This window comes from Sus scrofa, chromosome 4, assembly GCF_000003025.6.
Source record: "Sus scrofa isolate TJ Tabasco breed Duroc chromosome 4, Sscrofa11.1, whole genome shotgun sequence".
Classification (NCBI taxonomy): domain Eukaryota; kingdom Metazoa; phylum Chordata; class Mammalia; order Artiodactyla; family Suidae; genus Sus; species Sus scrofa.
The window spans coordinates 106120773-106144625 of record NC_010446.5 but is presented as its reverse complement, the minus strand read 5'-3'; the positions used below and the strand labels follow the sequence as shown (position 1 = coordinate 106144625).

At 38.4% G+C, this 23853-nt stretch overlaps 1 protein-coding gene across 3 annotated transcripts in view; it reads right to left on the bottom strand.

Moving 5' to 3' along the window:
• TRIM33 (tripartite motif containing 33) overlaps nucleotides 1-23853 on the bottom strand; it is a 136949-nt gene that overhangs the window by 50520 nt on the left and 62576 nt on the right. For all 3 annotated transcript variants that reach the window (XM_021090008.1, XM_021090006.1, XM_021090007.1), the window contains exons 2-4: nucleotides 21586-21704; nucleotides 21020-21164; nucleotides 20724-20856 (exon numbers count right to left, since the gene is read on the bottom strand). In XM_021090008.1, the coding sequence (XP_020945667.1) occupies nucleotides 20724-20856; nucleotides 21020-21164; nucleotides 21586-21704 (397 nt within the window). The remainder of the gene's footprint in view (nucleotides 1-20723; nucleotides 20857-21019; nucleotides 21165-21585; nucleotides 21705-23853) is intronic.

The following is a 23853-nucleotide window of genomic DNA, read 5'->3' as shown; positions in this document are numbered from 1 at the left end:
GTGTATGTATATGACATATATGGAAACACTGTACCTTGAGCAAAAATCCATATAAAAAAAAGGAAAAAAAGACTAGTAACAGAAGCAAAGTATCTCTACTTACTATATTTAAAGAATGAAACAGAAGCTAGCAAATATTCAGAAAACTATTTTAAAAGATGGGCTAAGAATACAAAGGACTTCTAACATTTTTTGGCAACTCCCTGGGAACCTCAAAACAAAAGAATCTCAGAGTTCCCGCTGTGGCACAGTGGGTTAAGGATCCAGCTTGTCTCTGTGGAGGCTCTAGTTCAATCCCTAGCTCAACACAGTGGGTTAAGAATCTGGTGTTGCTGCAGCTGTATCATGGCCCTGGCTCGAATTTGATCCCTGGCCTGGGAACTTCCACATCCTGCGGGTACAGCCAAAAAAGAAAAGAAAAAAGTCTCATACCTCAAAATAAAGTTTTTTTAAAAGGGGGGGTGGGGTGGCAGATTTAAAATATTTTAAAAGCAATGAATGGGTTTTAACGAAAGTGTAATATAATTAAAGAGCATATTCATAAACTGAGATTGTTCAGAAGACAATGCCTCTCTACTTTACATCATGAATTTCAAAAACAGGAAATACTTAAGTTAGGAGACATGGAGAATGATAGAACTCCTTGGTGGCTCAGGTAGATGTCATGGTGTAGGTTCAATCCCTGGCCTGAGAATTTCTGCAAGTTGCAGGCACAGCCAAGAAAAAAAAAAAAAGAGATGGAGAATGATAGAGAGGCCTACATACAGATGTTAGAGTTTCAGAAAGAAAGACAAAAATGCAACAGATACATTATTTGGTAAGATTACTGACTAAAAGACACAACCCAAAAATCTTGAAAACCAAATCAAAAGAGGTAATCCTGAAAAGCAGTCAGAAAACAAAGAAAGGTTACCTTCAAAAGAATGACAGGTAGAAAGTCTACTGACCTCTTAAGGGCAAAAAGGCAATGTACTTACATAACCAATGTGCTAACAACAACAAAAAAATCAACAATCTATACATAAAATGCTATATACAGCAAAGTATTTTTCAAAAAAAATGAAAGCAAATGGGAGCCATTTTTAAATGAACTAAAACAAAAATACCAGTGGACTTTATAAACTTCAGGCAAGGAAGAGGGACTGACTGAGAAGCAAGAAGGGAAAAAAATAGGGGTAAAAAAAGTGAGATAAAGCTAAAACCACATATCTAAAACTATGTAAAATCAATAACAGTACATTGAGCAGGGATAAGAAAACAAAAGAATACATGAAGATTACAAGGAGTGTAAACGAGAGAGAGGAATAAATTCATTTTTTAATTGAAGTATAATTGATGTACAATATTATACTTGCAGGTGTACAACACAGTGATTCACAATTTTAAAAGGTTATACTCCATTTATAGCTATTATAAAACATTGGCTATATTCCCTGTGCTGTTCAATACATCCTTGCAGCTTATTTTATACATAGTAGTTTGTACCTCTTAATCCCCTACCCCTAGCTTGCCCCTCCCCTCTTCCTTCTCACTGGTAAAGCACTATTTCTCTATACCTGGGAGTCTGTTGCTTTGTTATGTTCACTACTTTGGTTTTTTTTTAAGATTTCACATGTAAGTGATATCATACGGTATTTGTCAATCTTACTGCACAGATACATACTGTTTCCTCTTCATATGCAGGTGGACACTCAGGTTACTTTCATAACTTGACCACTGTAAACAACACTGCTATGAATATTGGAGTACATATGTCTTCTCAAATTAGTGTTTCCATTCTTTTTTCAGATATATACCTAAGAGTAGAATGGCTACATCATATGGTAGTTCTATTTTTAGTTTTTTGAGAAATCTCCATATTTTTTTTCCACAGTGGCTATACCAATTTACATTCCTATAAACAGTATAAGAGGGTTCCCTTTTCTCCACATCCTTACCAACATGTATTATTTGAGGTCTTTTTGATAACAGCCATTCTGACAGGTGTGAGGTGATTATCTTATTGTGACTCAGATTTGCATTTCTCTGATGATTAACAATGTTGAGCAGGTTGCTTGTTTGGGGGGGGTTTCCTTTGATTTTGGGTTGTATGAGCTGTTTATATACCTTGGACATTAACAGCTTAGTGGTCCTTTCACTTATATTTTCTCTGGTTCAGTATGTTGTCTTTTTGTTTTGTTGACAGTTTCTTTTGTTGTGCAAAAGCTTTCAAGTTTAATTGGAACTCATCTGTTTATTTTTTTGCTTTTGTTTCCTTTGCCTTTGGGGACGGATCCAAAGAAATACTGCTATGATCTACATCAAAGTGTTCTGCTTATGTTTTGTTGTTCTAGTTTTATGGTTTTTGGTCTTATATTTAGGTTTTTAATCCATTTTGAGTTTATATTTATATATGATGTCAGAGAATGATGTATTTTCTTTCTTTTACATGGAGCTGTCCAGTTTTCCCAGCACCATTTACCTGAAGAGACTATCTTTTCTCCATTGCATATTCTTGTCTACTTTGCTTTAGACTGACCAGAAATACTTGGATTTATTCTGAGCTCATTGTTCTGTTTCACTGATCTGTGTTCTGGTTTTGTGCTAGTGCCATATTGCTTGTTTGTTGTAGCCCCATAATATAGTGAACAGTCAAGGAGTTTAATACTCAGATCTATTCTTTCTCAGACTGTTCTGGTCATGTGAGGTCTTTTGTGTTTTATCTGAGTTCTGTGAAAAATGCCTTTGGTATTTTGATAGGGGTTGCTGAGATTCTCTAGAGAGCAACATTATTAACAATTTTAACAATACTGACTCTTCCAATCTATGACTATGGTGTACCTTTCCATCTGTTGTGCCCTCTTCAATTTATTTTACCAGTGTCCAATAGTTTTCTGAGTACAGGTTTTTACTTCCTCACTCCATTTATTCCTAGGTATTTTATTCTTTTTGATGCATCTGTAAATGAGATTGTTTCCTTAATTTCCCTTTCTGATAGTTACTTATTAGTGTATAAAAATGCAACAGATTTTTGTATATTAATTTTGTATCCTGCAACTTTACTCAACTCATTGATGAGCTCTAGCAGTTTTTTGGGGGGAGTGGAGTGGGGTTTTTTTGGTTTTGTTTTGGGGGGGGGCACACCCAAGGCATGTGTAAGTTCTCAGGACAGGGATAAAACCCAAGCCATACAGCAACCTGAGCCACTGCAGTGACAATGGTGGATGTTTAACCAACCGAGCCACATAGGAACTCCCAGGAATGAATTTTTAAAGTGGTCTAAAATTATGAGGCAATGGGTGATTATACCAAGTTCAGACTTTGATTGTACATACTGTAGTTTCTAAACTAACATGTAAGAGAACAAAACACTACAAATAACTTTGAAACTAGTAAAATGGGGAAAACAGAATTATGAAAAATACTTAGCCAATCCAAAAGAAGAAAAAAATGAGAAACTAAACTAAAACGGGAAGAAAAATAAGCAATGATGAAATGGTAGATTTAAGTGAAAACATAAGTACAGCTGAACCTTGAACAATGTATGGGTTAACATGTATATAACTTATAGTCAGCTCTCCAAATTCATGGTTCCTCTGCATCCATGGATTCAAGCAACCAGACCATGCAGTACTGTAGTATTAACTATTGAAAATATCCACATATAAGCACACTATGCAGTTCAAGCCCATGATGTACAATAGTCAAAATACTTACATTAACTAATTAAGCTAAAGGGTAAAGATTCTCAGGATGGACTTTGAAAAATCTAACCATATTTGTTCATAAGCAACAAATCCAGAACAGAAGGATAAGAGCAAAGCAAAAAGCAAATATTAAAGGAAAAGATATATGACACAATTATTAAACAAAAGAAAGCTTGCAGCACTTTTCTGTCACACTCAAGGAAAGAACAACTTAAAAATGGGTGATGTTGAGAGGGGCACAAAGATTTTTGTCTAGACGTGTGCTCAGTGTTACACTGTGGAGGAGAGAGTCAAGCACAGGACTGGGCTGAACCTCCATGGTCTGTGTGGGTGAAATACAGATCAGGTTGTTGGATTCTCTTACACAGATGCCAACAAGAACAAAGGCACCACCTGGGGAGAGGAGACGCTGATGGAGCACTTGGAGAATCACAAGAAGTACATCCCTGAAACAAAAATGATCCTTGCCAGCATTAAGAAGAAGGGAGAAAGGGAAGACTTGGTAGCTTATCTCAAAAAAGCTACCATTAGTAATAGTTGGCCACCGCCTTATTTATTACAAGACCGAAATGTCTCATGACTTTTATACATGTACCATATTTAAACTGATCTCACACACTAGAATTCAGATCATGTATGGCTGATGGAATGTTTCTATTGGAGAGTCCTGACTTAAATAAGATTGGCTTGTGGCTAAATGACTATCATCAGCTTTTTGAATTTTAGTAGTAATTCCAGTTCAACAAGTGCTACTATCATGGTTTTCCCCTTCTAAAGAGACAATTAAACTTCAATATGGAATGTTAAACTTTTCAGGAAGATGAAAGGTGAATACCTTCTCAAAACCTATAGGAGATTGGTTTTACATTTAGATTTCTACACCTGGTTATATTAATATATTTAAATACTGAGACGAACCCTTCACTGTCTCATACAAAAGAGCAAGATTTACCTGTGTTTCAAGTTGTGTTCACTAGCCTATTAAGGCAAGAGCTGAAGATAAAATGACAATGTCCACAATGTCTTAACTATGCCAATTTCATTAAAATTCTCTATATCTAAAATACTGCCTTTTGCCTTTTACTTATTGAAAGTCATTTTAGTGTGGTACAGCATCAAATAAAGAATATTTAGCATCTCTCTCACACACAAAAAGAAAGCCTACAAACAATAAAATTCAAGGCTAATACGTTAGGAGATAGAGATCAACTCAAATTTTAGGTATGTATGTTCCTGACAACATACCTTAAATACATAGAAAGCAAGCAGTGATAAAACAATAACTGAAGAAATTCAGAATCATAATTGAGATTTTAACATGTCTCTTAGTAACAAACAGAAGACCTGAGGATATAGACAGAATAAGACATATCTGAAGACTACTACACCTGAACACAGAAACTGTACCCTAAAGTACAATATACATTCTCATCAAATATACACAGAACCTTTAAAGAAACTAATTTTATACTAGGGCAAAGGTCAGCAATCTGGTAAAGGTCCAGATGGTACATATTTTTAAGTCTGCAGACCCAAAGGCCTCTATCACAACTGCTCAACTGTTCCTCTGCCTTCACAGTGAAAAGAGAAGCCACGATAGCATGAATGGATTTGGTCTACAGGTCACAGTTCACCAATGGGCGCACTAGGCCATAAAGTGTTAACAAACTTCAAAGGACTGAAATCATACAAGCCACATATTTTAAATAAAATGCAAACAAATTAAAACTTAAAAAAAAAAAAAAAAAAAGGAGTTCCCGTCGTGGCGCAGTGGTTAACGAATCCGACTAGGAACCATGAGGTTGCGGGTTTGATCCCTGCCCTTGCTCAGTGGGTTAAGGATCCGGCGTTGCCATGAGCTGTGGTGTAGGTCACATTCTCGGCTCGGACCCCGCGTTGCTGTGGCTCTGGCAGTGTTTCTCTAAGGATAGGTATTTTGGATAGGAACTTTGTGGTTATATTTATTTTTTAATATAGATTCAGATTCTTTGTCATTCAGGTTTTCTTTTTTTTGCTATTTCTTGGGCCGCTCCCGTGGCATATGGAGGTTCCCAGGCTAGGGGTCGAATCAGGGTTGCAGCCACCAGCCTACGCCAGAGCCACAGCAACGCTGTATCCGAGCCGCGTCTGCAACCTACACCACAGCTCACAGCAACGCTGGATCATTAACCCACTGAGCAAGGGCAGGGACCGAACCCGCAACCTCATGGTTCCTAGTTGGATTTGTTAACCACTGCGCCACGACGGGAACTCCTTTTTTTTTTTTTTTTTTTTTTTTTTGTATTTCTTCTTATATCAATTTTACAAAGTTATATTTTTTCTATAGATTTGTCCATTTTATTTAAAACTTCAAGTTTCTTGATACCAGGATTTTTTTCCCCCTTCTTTTTTGGCTGCTTCGGGGCGTATGGAGTTCTTGGGGGCAGGGATCAAATTCAAGCCATGGTTGTCACCTGTGGCAACCCGCTGTGCTGGGCTGGGGATAGAACCTGTGTCCTGGTGCTACAGAGATGCCACCAATCCCGTTGCGCCACAGTGGGAACTCTGATACCAGGTTTTAGTAATCTGTAGGCCGGCAGCTACAGCTTCGATTAGACCCCTAGCCTGGGAACCTCCATATGCCATGGGAGCGGCCCAAGAAATGGCAAAAAGACAAAAAAAAAAAAAAAAAAGTACGCTTTCCATGTGTTTGGAAATTAAAAAGCTAGTCTATAACCTAGCCATTGTTCAAAAAAGAAATTATAATGGCAACCAGAAAATATTTTAAATTGAACTGTTAAAATACCATTTATCAAAATGTGAGACAGGGCTATGGCAGTACTTAATAGGAAATTAATATTTATTGGGAAAAAAGGATGAAATTTAATAACACAAGCATTCAACTCAAGAAGGTTAAAAAAAGAAAGAAACGAAAAATAAAACCAAAGAAAGTAGAAGGAATAAATTAGGATGAAAACAGAAAATAATGAGGAAGAAAATAAAACTTTGTAGAGCTCAACGAGCCAAAAGTTGGTTCTTTGAAAAGACTAATATTGACAAATCTGTGAAAAGACTAATATTGACAAATCTGTGAAAAGACTGATCAGGAAAAAACAGAAAAGGCACAAATAATATCAGGGATTAAAAACAGGTCACCATCGGAGTTCCCATTGTGGCACAGCAGAAACAAATCTGACTAGGAACCATGAGCTTGGGGGTTTGATCCCTGGCCTCGCTCAGTGGGTTAAGGATCTGGCGTTGCCGTGAGCTGTGGTGCAGGCCAGCAGTTGTAGCTCTGATTAGACCCCTAGCCTGGGTAACTCCATATGCCACAGGTGCGGCCCTAAAAAGCAAAAAAAAGAAAGTCACCATCAATATAAACATGAAGTCATTAAAAAAATATTACTAAAACCTGGTATCAGAGTTCCCACTGTGGCGCAACGGGATTGGTGGCATCTCTGTAGCACCAGGACACAGGTTCTATCCCCAGCCCAGCACAGCGGGTTGCCACAGGTGACAACCATGGCTTGAATTTGATCCCTGCCCCCAAGAACTCCATACGCCCCGAAGCAGCCAAAAAAGAAGGGGGAAAAAAATCCTGGTATCAAGAAACTTGAAGTTTTAAATAAAATGGACAAATCTATAGAAAAAATATAACTTTGTAAAATTGATATAAGAAGAAATACAAAAAAAAAAAAAAAAAAAAAAAAAAAAAGGAGTTCCCGTCGTGGCGCAGTGGTTAACAAATCCAACTAGGAACCATGAGGTTGCGGGTTCGGTCCCTGCCCTTGCTCAGTGGGTTAATGATCCAGCGTTGCTGTGAGCTGTGGTGTAGGTTGCAGACGCGGCTCGGATACAGCGTTGCTGTGGCTCTGGCGTAGGCCGGTGGCTGCAACCCTGATTCGACCCCTAGCCTGGGAACCTCCATATGCCACGGGAGCGGCCCAAGAAATAGCAAAAAAAAGAAAACCTGAATGACAATCTGAATCTATATTAAAAAATAAATATAACCACAAAGTTCCTATCCAAAATACCTATCCTTAGAGAAACACATGCACAAGTATCCCTGGAGACATGAAGGAATGTTCTTATTTTTCATACTAGCCAAGAGGAGAAACAACATAAATTACTATCAGTAAAAGGATGGATTAACTATAGCCAAGAGGTTCTCAAACTTTCTCAGATCATGATGCCATTTAGCATCTCACCAATTTTTTTCACAAAGCTAAAATACCTAACAGTTCCACTTACCAAGTAGGTGGTAAAATAAAAAACAAAAACCTGGATTTTTAAGGATATTTTAGTTATTCTTTAAACTATTTTTAGATACTTTTCTGTGTGTGTGTATATACACTTTTCACATATATCTTGTGATTTTAAAACTTTTTAAAGTATGCAGCCATTATTGATATGCAATAAATTTTTTCTACTGGCCAGAGGCATTCAAATATCACAGGAACAAGACAAAAACGGGTCCTCTTCTTTCTTTTTTTGCACTCTATTTATTGAGAAAATCAAAATTTAATAGTGATGTGATAGAGAAGACATCAGTGGTTAAACATTCTAAATTGGCTATAGAAAAAAACAGTTCATGAAAGTGACATTTATGCTAAGATCTCAAAGATAAGAGCCAGCCATACCAAGATCAGAGATGAGGAGTTCCTGTCGTGGCTTAGCGGAAACCAACCCAACTAGTATCCCTGGGGATGCATGTTCAGTCCCTGTCCCTGCTCAGTGGGTTAAGGACCCAGCATTGCCATAACCTGTGGTATAACTCACAGACAAGGCCCGGATCTGGCATTGCTGTGGTGTAGGCTGTCAGCTGTAGTTCCAATTTGACCCCAGCCTAGGAATTTCCATATGCCACACCTACAGCCCTAAAAAAACAAACATATACATGAAAGGCAGGTTTGCATTGCTACAAAGGAAAATGACCAACCAATTCAGTTTTTACTTTTATAGTAATTTTACCAGTTAACATTTTTACCAACATAGTTCTCAAGCTATCTGTGTCTTTGCCAAATGGATAACTGATGATTCCTAACATGTTTCTTTCTCAAATCTTCTCTCTCTTTTTCAAGCTAATACTTAACCATAGCCAATTCTTCTCTTTCTAGTTGTAAGCAATCATTCTGCCAGGTGACTGATTCACTGAGCCTATGAGTTTCTCTAATAGCTTGACAGACCCACAAAGATGATACTAAAATTAACAAGGCTTTTTTCAGTAAAATCAAAATGAATTAACTCTATTTTTGGATGTAATTGCTAAACGAACTACTACTGAACAATATACTCAATCTCAAGTCTCATCTGGACTACTAAACTTCAAAATCCGGAGCTCCTGTTGTGGCTTAGCATGTTACAAATCCGACTAGAATCCATGAAGATGCAAGTTCAATCCCTGGCCTTGCTCAGTGCGTTAAGGATACGGCATTGCCATGGTTGTAGTGCAGGCTGGCAGCTGCAACTCCAATTCAACCCCTAGCCTGGGAACTTCCATATGCCACAGGAGCACCCTTTAAAAAAAAAAAAAAAAAAAAAAAACCTTCAAAAAACAGCAAGGATAGTCTCAGTTTTTATATTACTGTACGGTCATCGGCTAACATGGTACATAATATGTGGTGAGCACTCAACTACCAACGAACAAATGAGTTGAATGAATATTGAATTAAGTTCAATTTATTTACTTACTTTTTTAACCTGTCAGGTATTTATTGAGAATGTCTTTTAATTAATTCAAGTTCAATTTAAAAAGCTGCTTTTTCTCTGACAATATGCCTCATGAAAACAAAGTGTTTGAATAGGAAATCTTGATTTGTTTGCATAGCCCTTCCTGAGAAGACTGATAGCAGGTATGAATTTATATGTCACTTTTACCAGCTATCTGGATCACATCTGAAAAACCTTTTTGAACTTTAGAGGAATTTACAGCAAAACTTAAAACCGAGTTTGGGAGTTTCCTGGCAGGTTCAGTGGGTTAAGGATCCAGCATTGAGACTGCTGTGGCTGGGATCCCTGGCCTGGGAACTTCTGCATGCTGCCAGCGTGGCCAAACAAACAAAAAAACTGAATTTGACGAAAGTTCTTCTAAAGTACTGGTCTTCAACCTTCGCTGAATAACAAAAACCACCTGGGGTGATTTACTGTTACTCTTCCTATACTGTAAAAAACAGCTGATACTTAGGATGTTATCTAAGATTCTTATTTAACCAGTGTAGAGTCAGACTAAGGGATCAATATTGTATTTAAATATCTCTAGGTAGTTCTAACATACATATAAGATTGAAAATATCTGCTCAAGTTAATCTATCCATTCATCCATCTATGCTTTTTTTTTTTTTTTTTTTTTGCTTTTTAGGGCAGCAACCACAGCATATGTAGGTTCCCAGGCTAGGGGTCGAATCGGAGCTGTAGCCGCCGGCTACACCACAGCCACAGCAACACAGGATCCGAGCCGCGTCTGCAACCTACACCACAGCTCACAACAATGACGGATCCTTAACCCACTGAGCAAGGCCACGGATCGAACCCACCTCGTGGTTCCTAGTCGGATTTGTTAACCACTGAGCCACGATGGGAACTCCATCTATGCATTTTTTTAAAACTTAAAGGCCTAATTCTGAAGTTCCCTGGTGGCCTAACAGGTTAAGGATCTGGGACTGTCACTGCTGTGGCTTCAGTAATTGCTGTGGCATGAGTTCAACGCCTGGCCCAGGAAACTTCCAAATGCTAGGGACATAATCAAAAATAAAAAACAAAAGCCTAATTCCAAGAAAAGCTATTTCTTTAGGACAATATTTCAGAGAAATTTCACTTATATAGTTCCATTCAAATGACCATCACTATAAACTATCTTATTCTTTGACAAAAATGTCTGATTTAGAATCTATGAACCACTCTCTCTTAAACCACTGTCAAGAAACAATCTACAAACACCCTTCTCTAACTATACAAAAAATTATAATCAGGGATAAAAAATATTAAGGTGGAGCAAAGGTGGCTTCCACTCTTAAACATGACAAAATAACTGGTAGCAGACTAGCCCTGCCACCAAAAACTAAAAAACAAGACAGAAATACATGAAACAACTATATTTAATCATTGTTACAGGCAGAGAAATCCTGCAATTCTTTAGAGAGCACCTCTCTATCTATAGACAATTGTACGATGACAGCACAGAAGGCTGGAGACCAAGCAGAGCATAGATGTCTGTCTGAGCGGAGGAGGCAGAAATCAGGGTTTGGGACTACCTGAGCTACTGTGGTGCAGTGGGTTAAGAATCTGACTGCAGCAGCTCAAGTCCCTGTGGAGGTGTGGGTTTGATTCCCCAACAAGCGTAGTGGGTTAAAGGCTCTGGCACTGCCACAGCTGCAGCACTGATTCAATCCCTGGCCCTGGAACCTCCATATGCTGTGGATGTGGCCATAAAAAATATAAAATAAAACAGGGAGTTCCTGTAGTGGCTCAGAGGTAATGAGCCCGACTGATATCCATGAGGATGCAAGTTTGATCCCTGGCCTTGCTCCATGGGTTAAGGATCCAGTGTTGCAGTGAGCTGTGGTTTAGGTCACAGACCAAGCTCTAATTTGACCCCTAGCCTGGGAACTTCCATATGCCTGCCGTGGATGCGGCCATTAAAAAACAAACAAACAAACAAAATATATATATACACACATATATATATACATACACACACACACATAAATATAATTTTTTAAAAATTTAAAAAGTGAATTCTAGAAAAATACAATAACTAAAATGAAATAATTCACTGTAGCAAAAGAAATATGACTGAAGAAATGGTGAGTGAAAATAAATACAAATGAAAAGTTATCAAGCCTAAAGAGGGGAGAAACTAGACTAAAGGAAAATGAACATAGCTTCAGGGGCCTGTGTGACAAAATCAAAGGTCTAATACACATGTAACTAGAGTCCCAGAGGACAGTAAGAATGTGGAGAGAAATTTTTTAAATGCCTAACTTTCCAAATTTGATGAGAACTACAAACTTAAAGATACAACAAGTTCAGTCAACCATACAGAGGGTAAAAAAAAATGAAATATATACCTAAAAACATCATGGTCAAATGGTGAAGACCAATGAAACAGAGAAAAATCTTTTTTTCCTTAGGGCTGCACCTACAGCATAGGAAGTTCCCAGGCCAGGGGTCAAATCAGAGCTTCAGCTGCCAATCTACACCACAGCCACAGCAATGCCAGATCTGAGCCGTGTCTATGACCTACACCACAGCTCATGGCAATGCCAGATCCTTACTCACTAAAGGCCAGGGATCAAACCTGCATCCCCATGGATACTGGTTGGGTTCCTAACTGCTGAACAACAAAGGGAACTCACAGAGAAAAATCTTGAAAACAGTCAGAGAACAGCCAGACAACATTCAGGCAAGAACAGTAAGAATCCTATAATGAAAAACAAAGACGGCCACAATACAAAGTAATGACAGCTTCTAAATGTTGAAGAAAAAAACTGTCAATCCAGAATTCTATAAATAGTGCAAACATCCTTCTAAACTAATGATGTTCCAATGAGCAGAAACTGAGAGTGTTCACCGCCTGCAGGCCTAAAAAACAAGAAATGGTGAAGAATATTTTTTCAGGACAAAGGAACGTAAGAGATGTAGAGAAATAGTAATGGTAATAATTGGGTAAATATACAAGACTAGGCTTTTATTTTCTCCTCTCATAATTTCCATAAAAGACTAAACATTAAAAAAATTATAAGGTAAGGTTCATAATGCATTTATGAGTAAATGATATGGCATTAACAGGTTTGAGGATTTAAAACTGAATATAATAATCTTACAAAATTTTGTAAAATTAATCTGACAATAATTTTAAAATTAATCTTACAATAAATTTAAGATTATTATATTTGTGAAGTGAGAAAACAGTACACTATTTTAAGTAGGCTTTAAGTTAAAGCTGCATACCATCTGCCCTAGAGCAATCACTGAAAACAATAAAGAGGTATACCTTAAAAAGCCAAAAGTGGATGTAAGTTAAATACTAACAAAGGTTTCAACTTAAAAGATGGCTGGAAAAAAAATTTTTTTAAGGGGAGTTCCCATTGTGGCTCAAGCAGGTTACAAATCCGACTAGCATCAATGAGGATATGGGTTTGATCCCTGGCCTCGCTCTGTGGGTTAAGGATCTGGTGTTGCCATGAACTGTGGTGTAAGTCACAGACCTTCAGAGAGGCTACTGATCCTGTTGCGCCACAGGGGGAATGCCAATTTCTAAAATTTCTGTAATTCACACTGGTTGGCAGTTGATCTCTTATAATGTAATTTTTTTTAATTGTGTCTTTCTTTCTTTTTTTTTTTTTTTCCTTTTTAGGGCCATACCTGTGGCATATGAAAGTACCTGGGCTAGGGGTCAAACCAGAGCTATAGCCGCTGGCCTACACGACAGCCTCAGCAACACTGGATCCTTAACCCACTGAGCAAGCCAGGGATCAAACCCACATCCTCATGTATACTAGTCAGGTTCTCAACCCACTGAGGCTCAATGGGAACTCCCAATCTTTTAAAAAATCTTTTTATCTTCTAGGAGACTAACTAGAATTTATTTATCAAACCTATAAATTCTTTTAGCTGTCATACTTCTAAGAGCTCTTTCTTATTTTAATGACCTCTTGTAGAGATTGTGTCCTTAATTTGTGGCCAATAGCTTGTCATATTTTTCAGAACATCATAATTTTTATTTCACATTTCCTTTGTTCTATATTATGTCCTTTCATACCCTTTCATGTGGATAGCTGTGTCAATCGGAAACATGCACAGTTGTAGTGACTAATAGTTGCTCATATAACAAGACGAATGTAGGCAGATGACAGTGTAGTTCAACAACATCAAAGTTAGAATCTCTGAGATGATCTTGGCTTTACCCTCATGAGTAAATAATGCAGCAGAGCTCCAAGTTCCACATCCAAATTCCAGGAAGGAAAATGGCGGCCACAGCTATGACCTATACTCTACGCCCCACGAGCACTATCTATCCCTTTATCAGGAAGGCAAACTTTCTGAAAATCACCCACAACACAGAACTCTGCTTGTATTTTAGGGGCATAAACTGTGGATCAGAGGTACCCCAATGCCAAGAATGCTGAGAACGGAAACACTTAGCTTTTCCAGTCTCTATATCTGAAGCCAGACAAAACAGAAAAGTTGAGAATTCTCTCAAGTTCCCGTTGCAGCTCATCAGGTTACGAACCCAACTAGTATCCTTGAGAATGTGAGTGCAATCCCTGGCCTTCCTGCTAGCTGTGGTGTAGGTTGCAAACTTGGCTCGGATCCCTCACTGCTGTGGCTGAAGTTTAGGCCAGCAGCTGCAGTTCTGATTCGACCCCTCACTGGGAAATTCCACATGCCACAGGTGTGGCCCTAAGAAGCCAAAAAAAAAAAAGAAAAAAAGTTGAGAATTCTCAACTATCCCACAATGTTTGGCATATGACAATGGCTGCACTCAAATGTCAGATGATCCTTCCATCCATATCTATTTATATTTAAATATACTGTAAGACTGCTTAGAATCATGTATGAGACAGAGAGCAGAACTTAGAAACTATCAGGCTTTACTATAAGGTACTTTTTAATCAGAAATGGGCCTCTCCCAATTATTCACTTTCTCCAGAGAGTAAAAAGGCCTCTAATTCCAGAAAGCAAGATAGAGAAGAGTAGTGAAATGGAAAAAGGGTCACTCTGGCAATCTGGAAGCAAGTCGGGGTAAATGAAGGTCCACAGCTCAGTGCACTCATCCCCACCCTCCCTCCATCTAGCTCTATATTCCTCAAGTCCAGAGCCTCTGATCTTATTCATCCAGAGAATAAGCCAACTTTTGTGACAGACCCTGAATCACCATAGGTTTCTGGGAAATACATCAAATGGCTTCCTTTATAACTCATTTTCATGCCCTTGGGTTTTAGTCTACTAGGTCAATTACCAGATCCAACATCCATTTCCCTGATTTCCACTGGTGACTCTTCTCTCATTCCTTTTCTTTTTTTTTCTCTTTTTAGGGCTATACCTGTGGCATATGAAGTTCCTGGGCTGGGTTGAATAGGAGCTGCAGCTGCCAGCCACAGCAACAGCCACAGCCACAACCACAGCAGAGCTGAGCCTCATCTGCGACCTATATACCACAGCTTACAGAAACAATGGATTCTTAACCCACTGAGCGAGGCCATGGATCAAACCCTCCTCCTCACGGATACTAGTCAGACTCGTTTCTGCTGAGCCACAATGGGAACTCCTCTTCTCTCATTCTTGTCTTTTATAAATCTATACAGGGAGTTCCCATCATGGCTCGGCGGTAACGAATCTGACTAGTATCCACGAGGAGGCGGGTTCAATCCCTGGACTCACTCAGTGGGTTAAGGATCCGGCGTTGCCGTGAGCTGTGGTGTAGGCTGCAGACCTGGCTCGGATCTGGTGTTGCTGTGGCTGTGATGCAGGCCGGTAGCTACAGCTCTGATTTGACCTCTATCTAGCTTGGGAACTTCCATATGCCCCAGGTGTGGCGCTAAAAAAAAGACAAAAAAATAGAAAAATAAGTCTATACATGGTTTATTCATTTACTATGAACAGAATTACTAAAGGAAAGAGGGAAAACCCCATAGTTTAGCTAGAAATGATGTCATGCTTTGAGGTACAGTGTTTCATCAAGTTCTAAAGATGCTTTCCTTTTTGAAAACAACTTATGAAGTCAAAAAAAAAAACCCAAGACCTCAATAAAGTGCTTTTTTTAAAAAAAGAGAAAAAAGGAAATGTATAGGTCACAATGTTAGTAACAATAGTTAGACTGTTACTGAGCACTTACTGTGCTAAGCACTTTACAGGTACAATTCTCAGTTCAATCTTCAAAGCCACCTTTACAAAGCTGGTACTATGTTTTCTCCATTTGAAAGATATATATGCACACAAACCAGAGTTCATTATCTGCATCACTAAACTATGTAGCAATCACCTTAAAAAAAGAGGACCCCAAACTCTATAACTTTAGAGTATTTAAATTGAGAATGATTATGGAATAAAGCTAAATTTTTTTCTTTTCTTTTTTTTTGGTTTTTAGGGCCGAGCCTGCGGAATATGGAAGTTCCTGGGCTAGGGGTGGAAACGGAGCTACAGCTGCTGGCCTACTCTACAGCCACAGCAACATGGGATCTGAGCCACATCTTCAACCTACACCACAGCTCACAGCAACGCCAGATCCTTAACCCACTGAGTGAGGCCAGGGATTGACCCCATATCCTCATGGATAACAGAAGTGTTCATTTCTACTGTGCCACAATAGGATCTCTGAAGCTAAATTTTGTTTGTTTTTTGTTTGTTTGTTTTGTATTTTAGGACCGCATTTGTGGCATATGGAAGCTCCCAGGCTAGGGGTCGAATCAGAGATACAGCTGCTAGCCTATACCACAGCCTCAGCAACGTGGGATCCAAGCTACATCTGCAATCTACACCACAGCTCACGGCAACCCTGGATCCCCAACCCACTGAGTAAAGTCAAGTATGGAATCCACATCCTCATGGATACTAGGATACTAGTCAGATTCGTTTCCCCTGAGCCATGACAGGAACTCCCAAAGCTAAATTTTAATCAAAGAAAAATGCACATCCTTTGAATAAGGTCAAGATTCAACGTAAGAATCTAAGAAAGTACAACAAAATCAAGCCAAAGAAAGAATAAAAAGAGAACTGCGAGGATTAGAATACCTTTTAAAAAAACAGAATAAATGATTTCAAATACTAGAGAACTAAAATTACCAATAAAAGACTCAAATCTATGGCTAGGCTAATAAAGAATATGGAAACGAATTCAGCTATTCAACATTATAAACAAGAAGGAGATATAACCACAGATTTTTGTAAAATTTCTAAGCGAATATGTTTTTAAAATCTCTACTAAATAGATGATTTTCTAAGAAAATATTAATTATCACAATTGGATGAGTGACTCAAGAAGTGGTGGGAAACCCAAACTGATCAACAAGCATGTGAGAAACTGAGCCCCTAAAGAACTACTCGTAAAAGGCCTTAAGTCCAGACAGGAAAATGGGGTGGGTAAGACAGAACAAAAGTGTTAGGGAAGACAACACACAGAAGTGAACTGGCTTTAAGGTTAACTGGTTGTCCTGACACTGTTCTGTAAGTTAAGAAACAGCATTTGTAAAGGCAGACAAGTTTTAAACGGGGTTTCCTACTGTAAGAGTGGAAATAGGAGATAGCAGATTATGTAGTAAAGAATTTAATCTTGCCCAAAGAGAGGTCTGGCCTTTGCCCTCAGCTGCTGGGCAGGCATCTCTAAGTCCTTGAAATATACTGCCTGATAAAAGTATCTTTGTTTACTTGGGGCCTCAGGCCACATGTTAATGATATTATTTATAGTAGGGTCTTGGGGTTAAACAAATATCAACTCAACTTCAGGAGGGGCTGGGGCAGATCAGTCACATGGACAGTGAACTACATCTACATGACAGATTCCAATAAAAATTCTTGACAACAAGACTCCAATCAACACAACCACCCAAAAGACAGTCATTTCTGAACAGGGGCCCAAACAAAGCATGCCATTCTGAACTGAAAAAAACAGTCTCTCTCCTGATGCTTTTAAGCCCCTATGATCCACACACACAGACATGATTTAGGAAGTGTCAGCAACACATACTCATGCAGATTGAAACTTATGGCAAAAATCTCTGAGTACCGGAGTTCCCGTCGTGGCACAGTGGTTAACGAATCCGACTGGAACCATGAGGTTGCGGGTTCGATCCCCGCCCTTGCTCAGTGGGTTAACGATCTTGCGTTGCCGTGAGCTGTGGTGTGGGTCACAGACGCGGCTTGGATCCCGTGTTGCTGTGGCTCTGGCGTAAGCTGGTGGCTACAGCTCCGATTAGACCCTTAGCCTGGGAACCTCCTTGTGCCGCAGGAGTGGCCCAAGAAATGGCAAAAAGACAAAAAGAAAAACAAAACCTCTGAGTGCCATTCAGCAGAGATCCACCAGGATTTGGGACTGGAAAATTTCTGGAATGACATGATAAAATATGTCATTTAGAGGAAAATTACTAGCTTGATATTGGATATTGATTAAGTTTGACTCTGACTGAAAGACATAAAATAACCCTGAAACCTGAAATACTCAGTCTTAGGTGATGGAAGAACACTCTAATAAGGAAGACAGGACCCAAAAAAGTTCCACATAAATAGAGATGGTTTATGAAGAAACATGAAACGAGGAGGATGCAAATAAGTATTTATTGTATTTATGAGCAGGTAGTTGGCCTCTTTTCCCCTAAATATGACTTTAGAACCACCCGAGCTGCTGAATGCTGTATGATCACATAGGTGGTGCTGTATAAACAGCTCTCTCTGTTAGCCAACAAAGGGCTGCTTGGTTTACAGATGGCAGTTCCAAGGTGAACAGAGAGCATCCTGCAGAGTTTTTTTGAGTTTTTTGTTTTGGTTTGGTTTTTGTCTTTTTAGGGCTGCACGCATTGCATATGGAAGCTCCCCCCCAGGCTAGGGGTCTAATCAGAGCTGTAGCAGCCTGCCTACACCACAGCCATGGCAACACCGGATCTGAGCCAAGTCTGCAACCTACACCACAGCTAGTGGCAATGCCAGATCCTTAACCTTCTGAACAGGGCCAGGGATCAAACCCACCTCCTCATGGATACTAGTTAGGTTCTTTACCTCTGAGCCACAAGGGGAAGTCTAAGAGCTTCCTGTTTAGAAGACCACTCTAATTGAAGTAGGTAATAACAAATTGTATCAATGAGCTGGACTGCCTGCTGTTATCCCTCCCCCCGCCTTGGACGTTTACTGAACTCTGTTGGTGTCAGCAGAGAGGGTAGTCTTGAGGTCCGTTTCCTGACTTTGTACAGATGGTATAGAGAAAGAGTCTGGAAAGACTCAAAAATGGATATGCTATACTGAACACTTTAAACTCTGACTATGCGGTATCAATGAAAGGTGTCTTTAAAGGGGGTGGGGTGGGGCACAACCATATGTTAGCCAAATGACACTGGCAACAATGCAGACAGAATGAATTTGACAAGATACAACCCCAAGTAGGGAGACAAACTGTAAATCTGCTGTAGTACCAGGACTCTAGCCTTTTGAGTCCAATGACATTGGTTCTGTAAAGTCCATTTAGGAAAATTATAAAACGTGAGCTAAAGAAAAGAGAGGAACATTTAAGATATAAGCAGGACGTGGATATAAGTGGTAAAGGAACGTGGTGAAGGAAAAGGAAGGTCAGATTGTAGTTAAACTTGGAGAGAGGGGTGGTTGAAGCTATTCTTTTACAGGAAAAAAGATGCCATGTTCCTATTCTTTTTGCCTTGCACCATCAATTTAAAAAGCCACAAAGATCTAACTTCAGCTGTGAGAAAGTAATTTAATTTGTTACTGAGATTGATTACAAGATAAGGGTATGATGTGGCCCTGAGGTGAAGGCATCTATAAGATGAGTCACCACAAGTAAAAATTAAGCCAATTTGCAGGTAAAATGAAACATTCTATAAAAAAGGATAAAGAAGTTTAAAGTAGCATTTGCTGCTATACAAAGGTTACAGTGAGAGGTGCCTTGAAAAAGAAAAAAGAACATTACCTTTATGTGGTCAAGTTTGAGAGATTCCATAGACTGTATCCTATATTCCAAAGACCACATGGAAGAAAAAGAGCACATGGGCAAAAAATAGGTCTGGAGTCCCAACAGCCTATGTTCAAATCCTGGATCTACCACTTATAGTGAAACCCCATATAGGTTACTAAATATTTCTCTGAGTAGGCTCGCTCATCTCTAATACAGTCAAGACACCAGTACCAACACTTCATGGGTAGCTGGTGTGAATTAAACCAACATGCAGCATTCAGAAAAGTGCCTGGCACAAACTACAGATGCAATAATTGTCACTGACTAGAATTAATGTATCCCCCCCCCAAGAGGATTCTAATGAATTCCAATGACTCTAACAAACTAAAAGCTCTAAGACATTCTACAGTTTAAAATACACATTTAAGGAGTTCCTACTGTAGCACAGCAGGTTAAGGACCTGGTGTTGTTGCAGCTGTGGCGTAGGGAGAAGCTTCGGTGTAGGTAGCAGCTGTGGTTTGGATTCAATACCTGGGCCAGGAACTTCCATGTGCTGTGGATATGGCCAAAAAAACCCAACAACAGCAACACATTTAAGTATGGTTAGTCCAACTTAACAACTGACTAGAAATTTCAATAGTTCCAGAACATTTAGATGTAACAGGCTGGTGATAGGTGAATACTATTGTATTCTGAGGGTAAAAGCTATATACTAATGAATTAGTAACTATGCTTACTTAGATGCTTGTAACTCCAAACTGTATATCTAACATGAAATCAGTGTATTTATGCTTTGATGTTAAATTCAGTATCAGTTGAAATATTAATTGGGTATCAATTGAAATATTAATTTTTAAGATGATCGTCCATAACCTAAATACTATAGTACACTTGAAAAAAAGTGTATCTGAACCAGAGACATTGCACATAAAGAAATAATACAAGTCCATTTTTGCAAACCAAGTCCATACACTGATACATTTTCAACAAATATCATAAGACAATTGAATATGAATATTAAAATCTATAAAAATTTATAAAAAAAAATCTTTCTCCAAGAAATAAAATACAGGAAACAATTTTTTTTTTTTTTTTCTTTTTAAGGCTGCCCCCGTGGCATATGGAAGTTCCCAGGCTAAGTTAAGTTGGAGCTGCAGCTGCAGGCCTACACCACAGCCACAGCAACCTGGGATCCAAGCCACATCTGTGACCACAGCTCACCACAACGCTGGATCCCCAAACCACTGAGCAAGGCCAGGGATCAAACCCACATCATCATGGATACCAGTCAGATTCGTTTCCAGTGTGCCACAATGGAACTCCCAGGAAATTGAAAATTTTTAAATGCTAACAAAACTATGGGAAATATTCGCCTTAAGAAAAATAATTAGTTTTATAAGAACTTTTAAAAATATTTCTTGAAAAAGCAATTATGACTTCTATACCTATGTTCTTTGTGTTCCAATAGCTGACAGTCTCTACATGTCAGTCTATCACATGTTTCACAGAAAAGTTTCAACTGCTCTTGTTTGTGTACAGGGCAGAAGACAGGGCGCTGACCAGATGCTCCAACAGACTCTGTAATAAAATAAAACATACATTTTTAAACTAAACAAAATTTTTGTCTAACTTTTAAAATTCGTACTGATATTGGTATCAAAAGCTTATAAAAACAAGTAGAAATGCTCTAGGGACCAAAGAGGGAGATTAATAGTAATCATTAAAATTGCTTCTAACTTACCTGAGACATCTTCTTTCTTCCTGATCAAGTGATCTTTAGTGAATTTTACTCTTTGATGTGCTTCAATACATGTCTTACACAGCCATTCTCCACATTCTACACAAAAGCCAACTGCACTTGCATTGTCTTCACAACTAGTACATACCTAAAGGAGAAAATAAATACTAATCCACATTAAATTTACAAAATAACAGATGCACAAAATAAAAAGATGAAAACTTTCACATTTGCTCTCAAATATACTAATTCACAGTAACAGAACAAAATTATTGTTATCCATTTATCTTCGACAAAATCCTTTCCCTTCCAGATCAAACATTCAGGCAGGTAAAAGCCTAAATCTCAGAAAACAAAATCTACACAAGATTACAATTTTTAAGTTATGACTTTTCATCTCATTTGTCCAGGTCTGATGAGGGTACAAAATAAAGACATCCTTCATTTTCAATTTGAAAGATGAAACTAAGGCATACTACCCTAAATTATGTAACAATCCAAATATGTGTTTCTTATAATTTACATTTTGCTATCAAGATAGGAATATAAAGAAAAATTGAGAAGCATACCTGTTCTGATTTCTCATCAGAACTGCTAGGAGCTTCAGATGTATCTTTCACAAAATAATTATCCACAAGGTCTATCTGTCTGCATTCTTGGCGGCATACTGGGCACCGTATCACACCAACTACAACACAAAACAACATTAAAAAAAATATTCTTCAAGAAAAAAATAAGGAAATTGTGCACAATGCCTACAGAAACTACTCATTGATATAGATCAAAGGCAAGAACAAAGAAATGAGGACCGAGCTGAGTAAAATATCTTATTCCATTGAGGAAAAATGATAACCTATTTAAGAGAAAATAAGCATTAATATGAAAAAAAATTTAAGGTTCTTCTTTATTACAATATGTGGTTGGCTGAATAATGGCCCCAAAAGATATCCAGGTCTTAATCCTTAGAAAACTATGTCACCTTATACAGCAAAAAGGATTTTACAGATGTGATTAAATTAAGGCTCTTGAGATGGGAATGCTGTCCTGGATTATTTGATAGGCTCTAAGTGTCATCACAGGTGGATATTAAGAGGGACGTAGAAGAAGATTAGACTACAGAAGAGAAGGCAATTGATAATAAAAGCAGAGATTAATGTGCTTTGGAGATGGAGACACAAGCCAAGGAATACAGAGAGAGAGAGAAGAGAGGAGAGAATCCATCTCGGAGCCTCCAGAAGGAACAAGACTGCTGACACTTTGACTCTAGCCCAGTAAAACTGATTTCAAACTTGAGCCTCCAAGAACAGTAAGAGAATAAAATATATGTTGTTTTAAGACACTTTGATACACTTAAGTTTATGGTAATTTTGTCACAGCAGCAACAGAAATATACAATCTATCATCTAACAAATTCTGATTTGGTTCAGAACTACTTGAATTTATGCTTATGTGGGAAGAAAGATCACCTGTGACTTAACCTGCTAGTGTTCTAAACCTGCTGAGGCAACACTTGGAAATAAAAGTTAAGAACTAAAAAATAGCACTACAAACACAAAAACCTGATTACTATATGTTAGCCACAAAATTGAGCACAAAGCATAAATGACACAATCTTTGCTTTTTAAGAAAGGGTTCAAGACTAGTATATAATTTTTACAGCTTATACCATGTACAACTATAGGGAGCACAATACAAAGATATGGCTATTAAGTCCAAAGAGTTGTACATTTAGTAACTGTAGTAGAAAATGCAAACAGGAGTTCCCATTATGGCTCAGCAGAAACGAATCTGATTAGCATCCATGAGGTTGCAGGTTCGATGCCTGGTCTTGGGTTAAGGATCTAGCGTTGCCGTGAGCTGTGGTGTAGGTGGCAGATGCGACTCGGATCCTGCATTACTGTGGCTGTAGGCTCGAAACCACAGCTCAGATTCAACTCCTAGCCTGTGAATCTCCATATGCCACGGGTGCGGCCATAAAAAGACGAAAAAAAAAGAAAAAGAAGAAAGAAAATGAAAACAAAATGTTATGCTAAAAGCAGGAAGTCAGTCTCTTAGCAGTCATATATATTGTTAAACTCAAATTTATAATTATATTTCAAAACAAAATATTGTCTTTAAAATACAAAATGCATACAAAGATCTTGCTCAAAGAAAATGCACAGAAACATTTTTCAAATCAAAGAGTGAAACAATATAGTCAGGAGAAAGGGGAAAATGAATATGATGGCAAAATACATTCAAGAAACAAATACTATAACTACAAAGGAGATAAGTCTAAGTAATTTAGAGGCAAAATTATATGAGCAACTAACCTACAGTGAATAAGGTAAGTTTTCACTGAAGAGGTGATGATACTTATACACGGTCTTAAAGAGTCAACATGCATTCATGAGTGTGCACGAAAACCAAGAGTATACTTGATTGGCCTTGCTTCCTTAAACCCTGCACATTCCTAAGGAAGGCTTGTCTTCAATACTAGCCCTAGACTGGCTCACGGAAGATGACCTCTGAAGTTTTAGAATATTATGCCTGACAAAACTGTTTTTGTTTGCCTGAGGCCCTGGGCCATTTTTACTCAGTTTGACCTCTAGGGTCAGCTGGAGTCCAAGTAGGTAGTATCAGTTCTGTGGAGGCTGACCCCCAATATGACTGATTCCCCAATAAAAAAAACCTCAGGTGAGCTTCCCTGGTTGGCAATACTCCTCCTGTATATTGTCCTACATTCACTGTAACTGACAAAATTAAATTAAGCATCTCTCCTGGACTTCACACCACACACCTTTTCCCTTTGCTAATTTTAATACAAGTTCTTTCACTATAATAAAATGCAACCATGA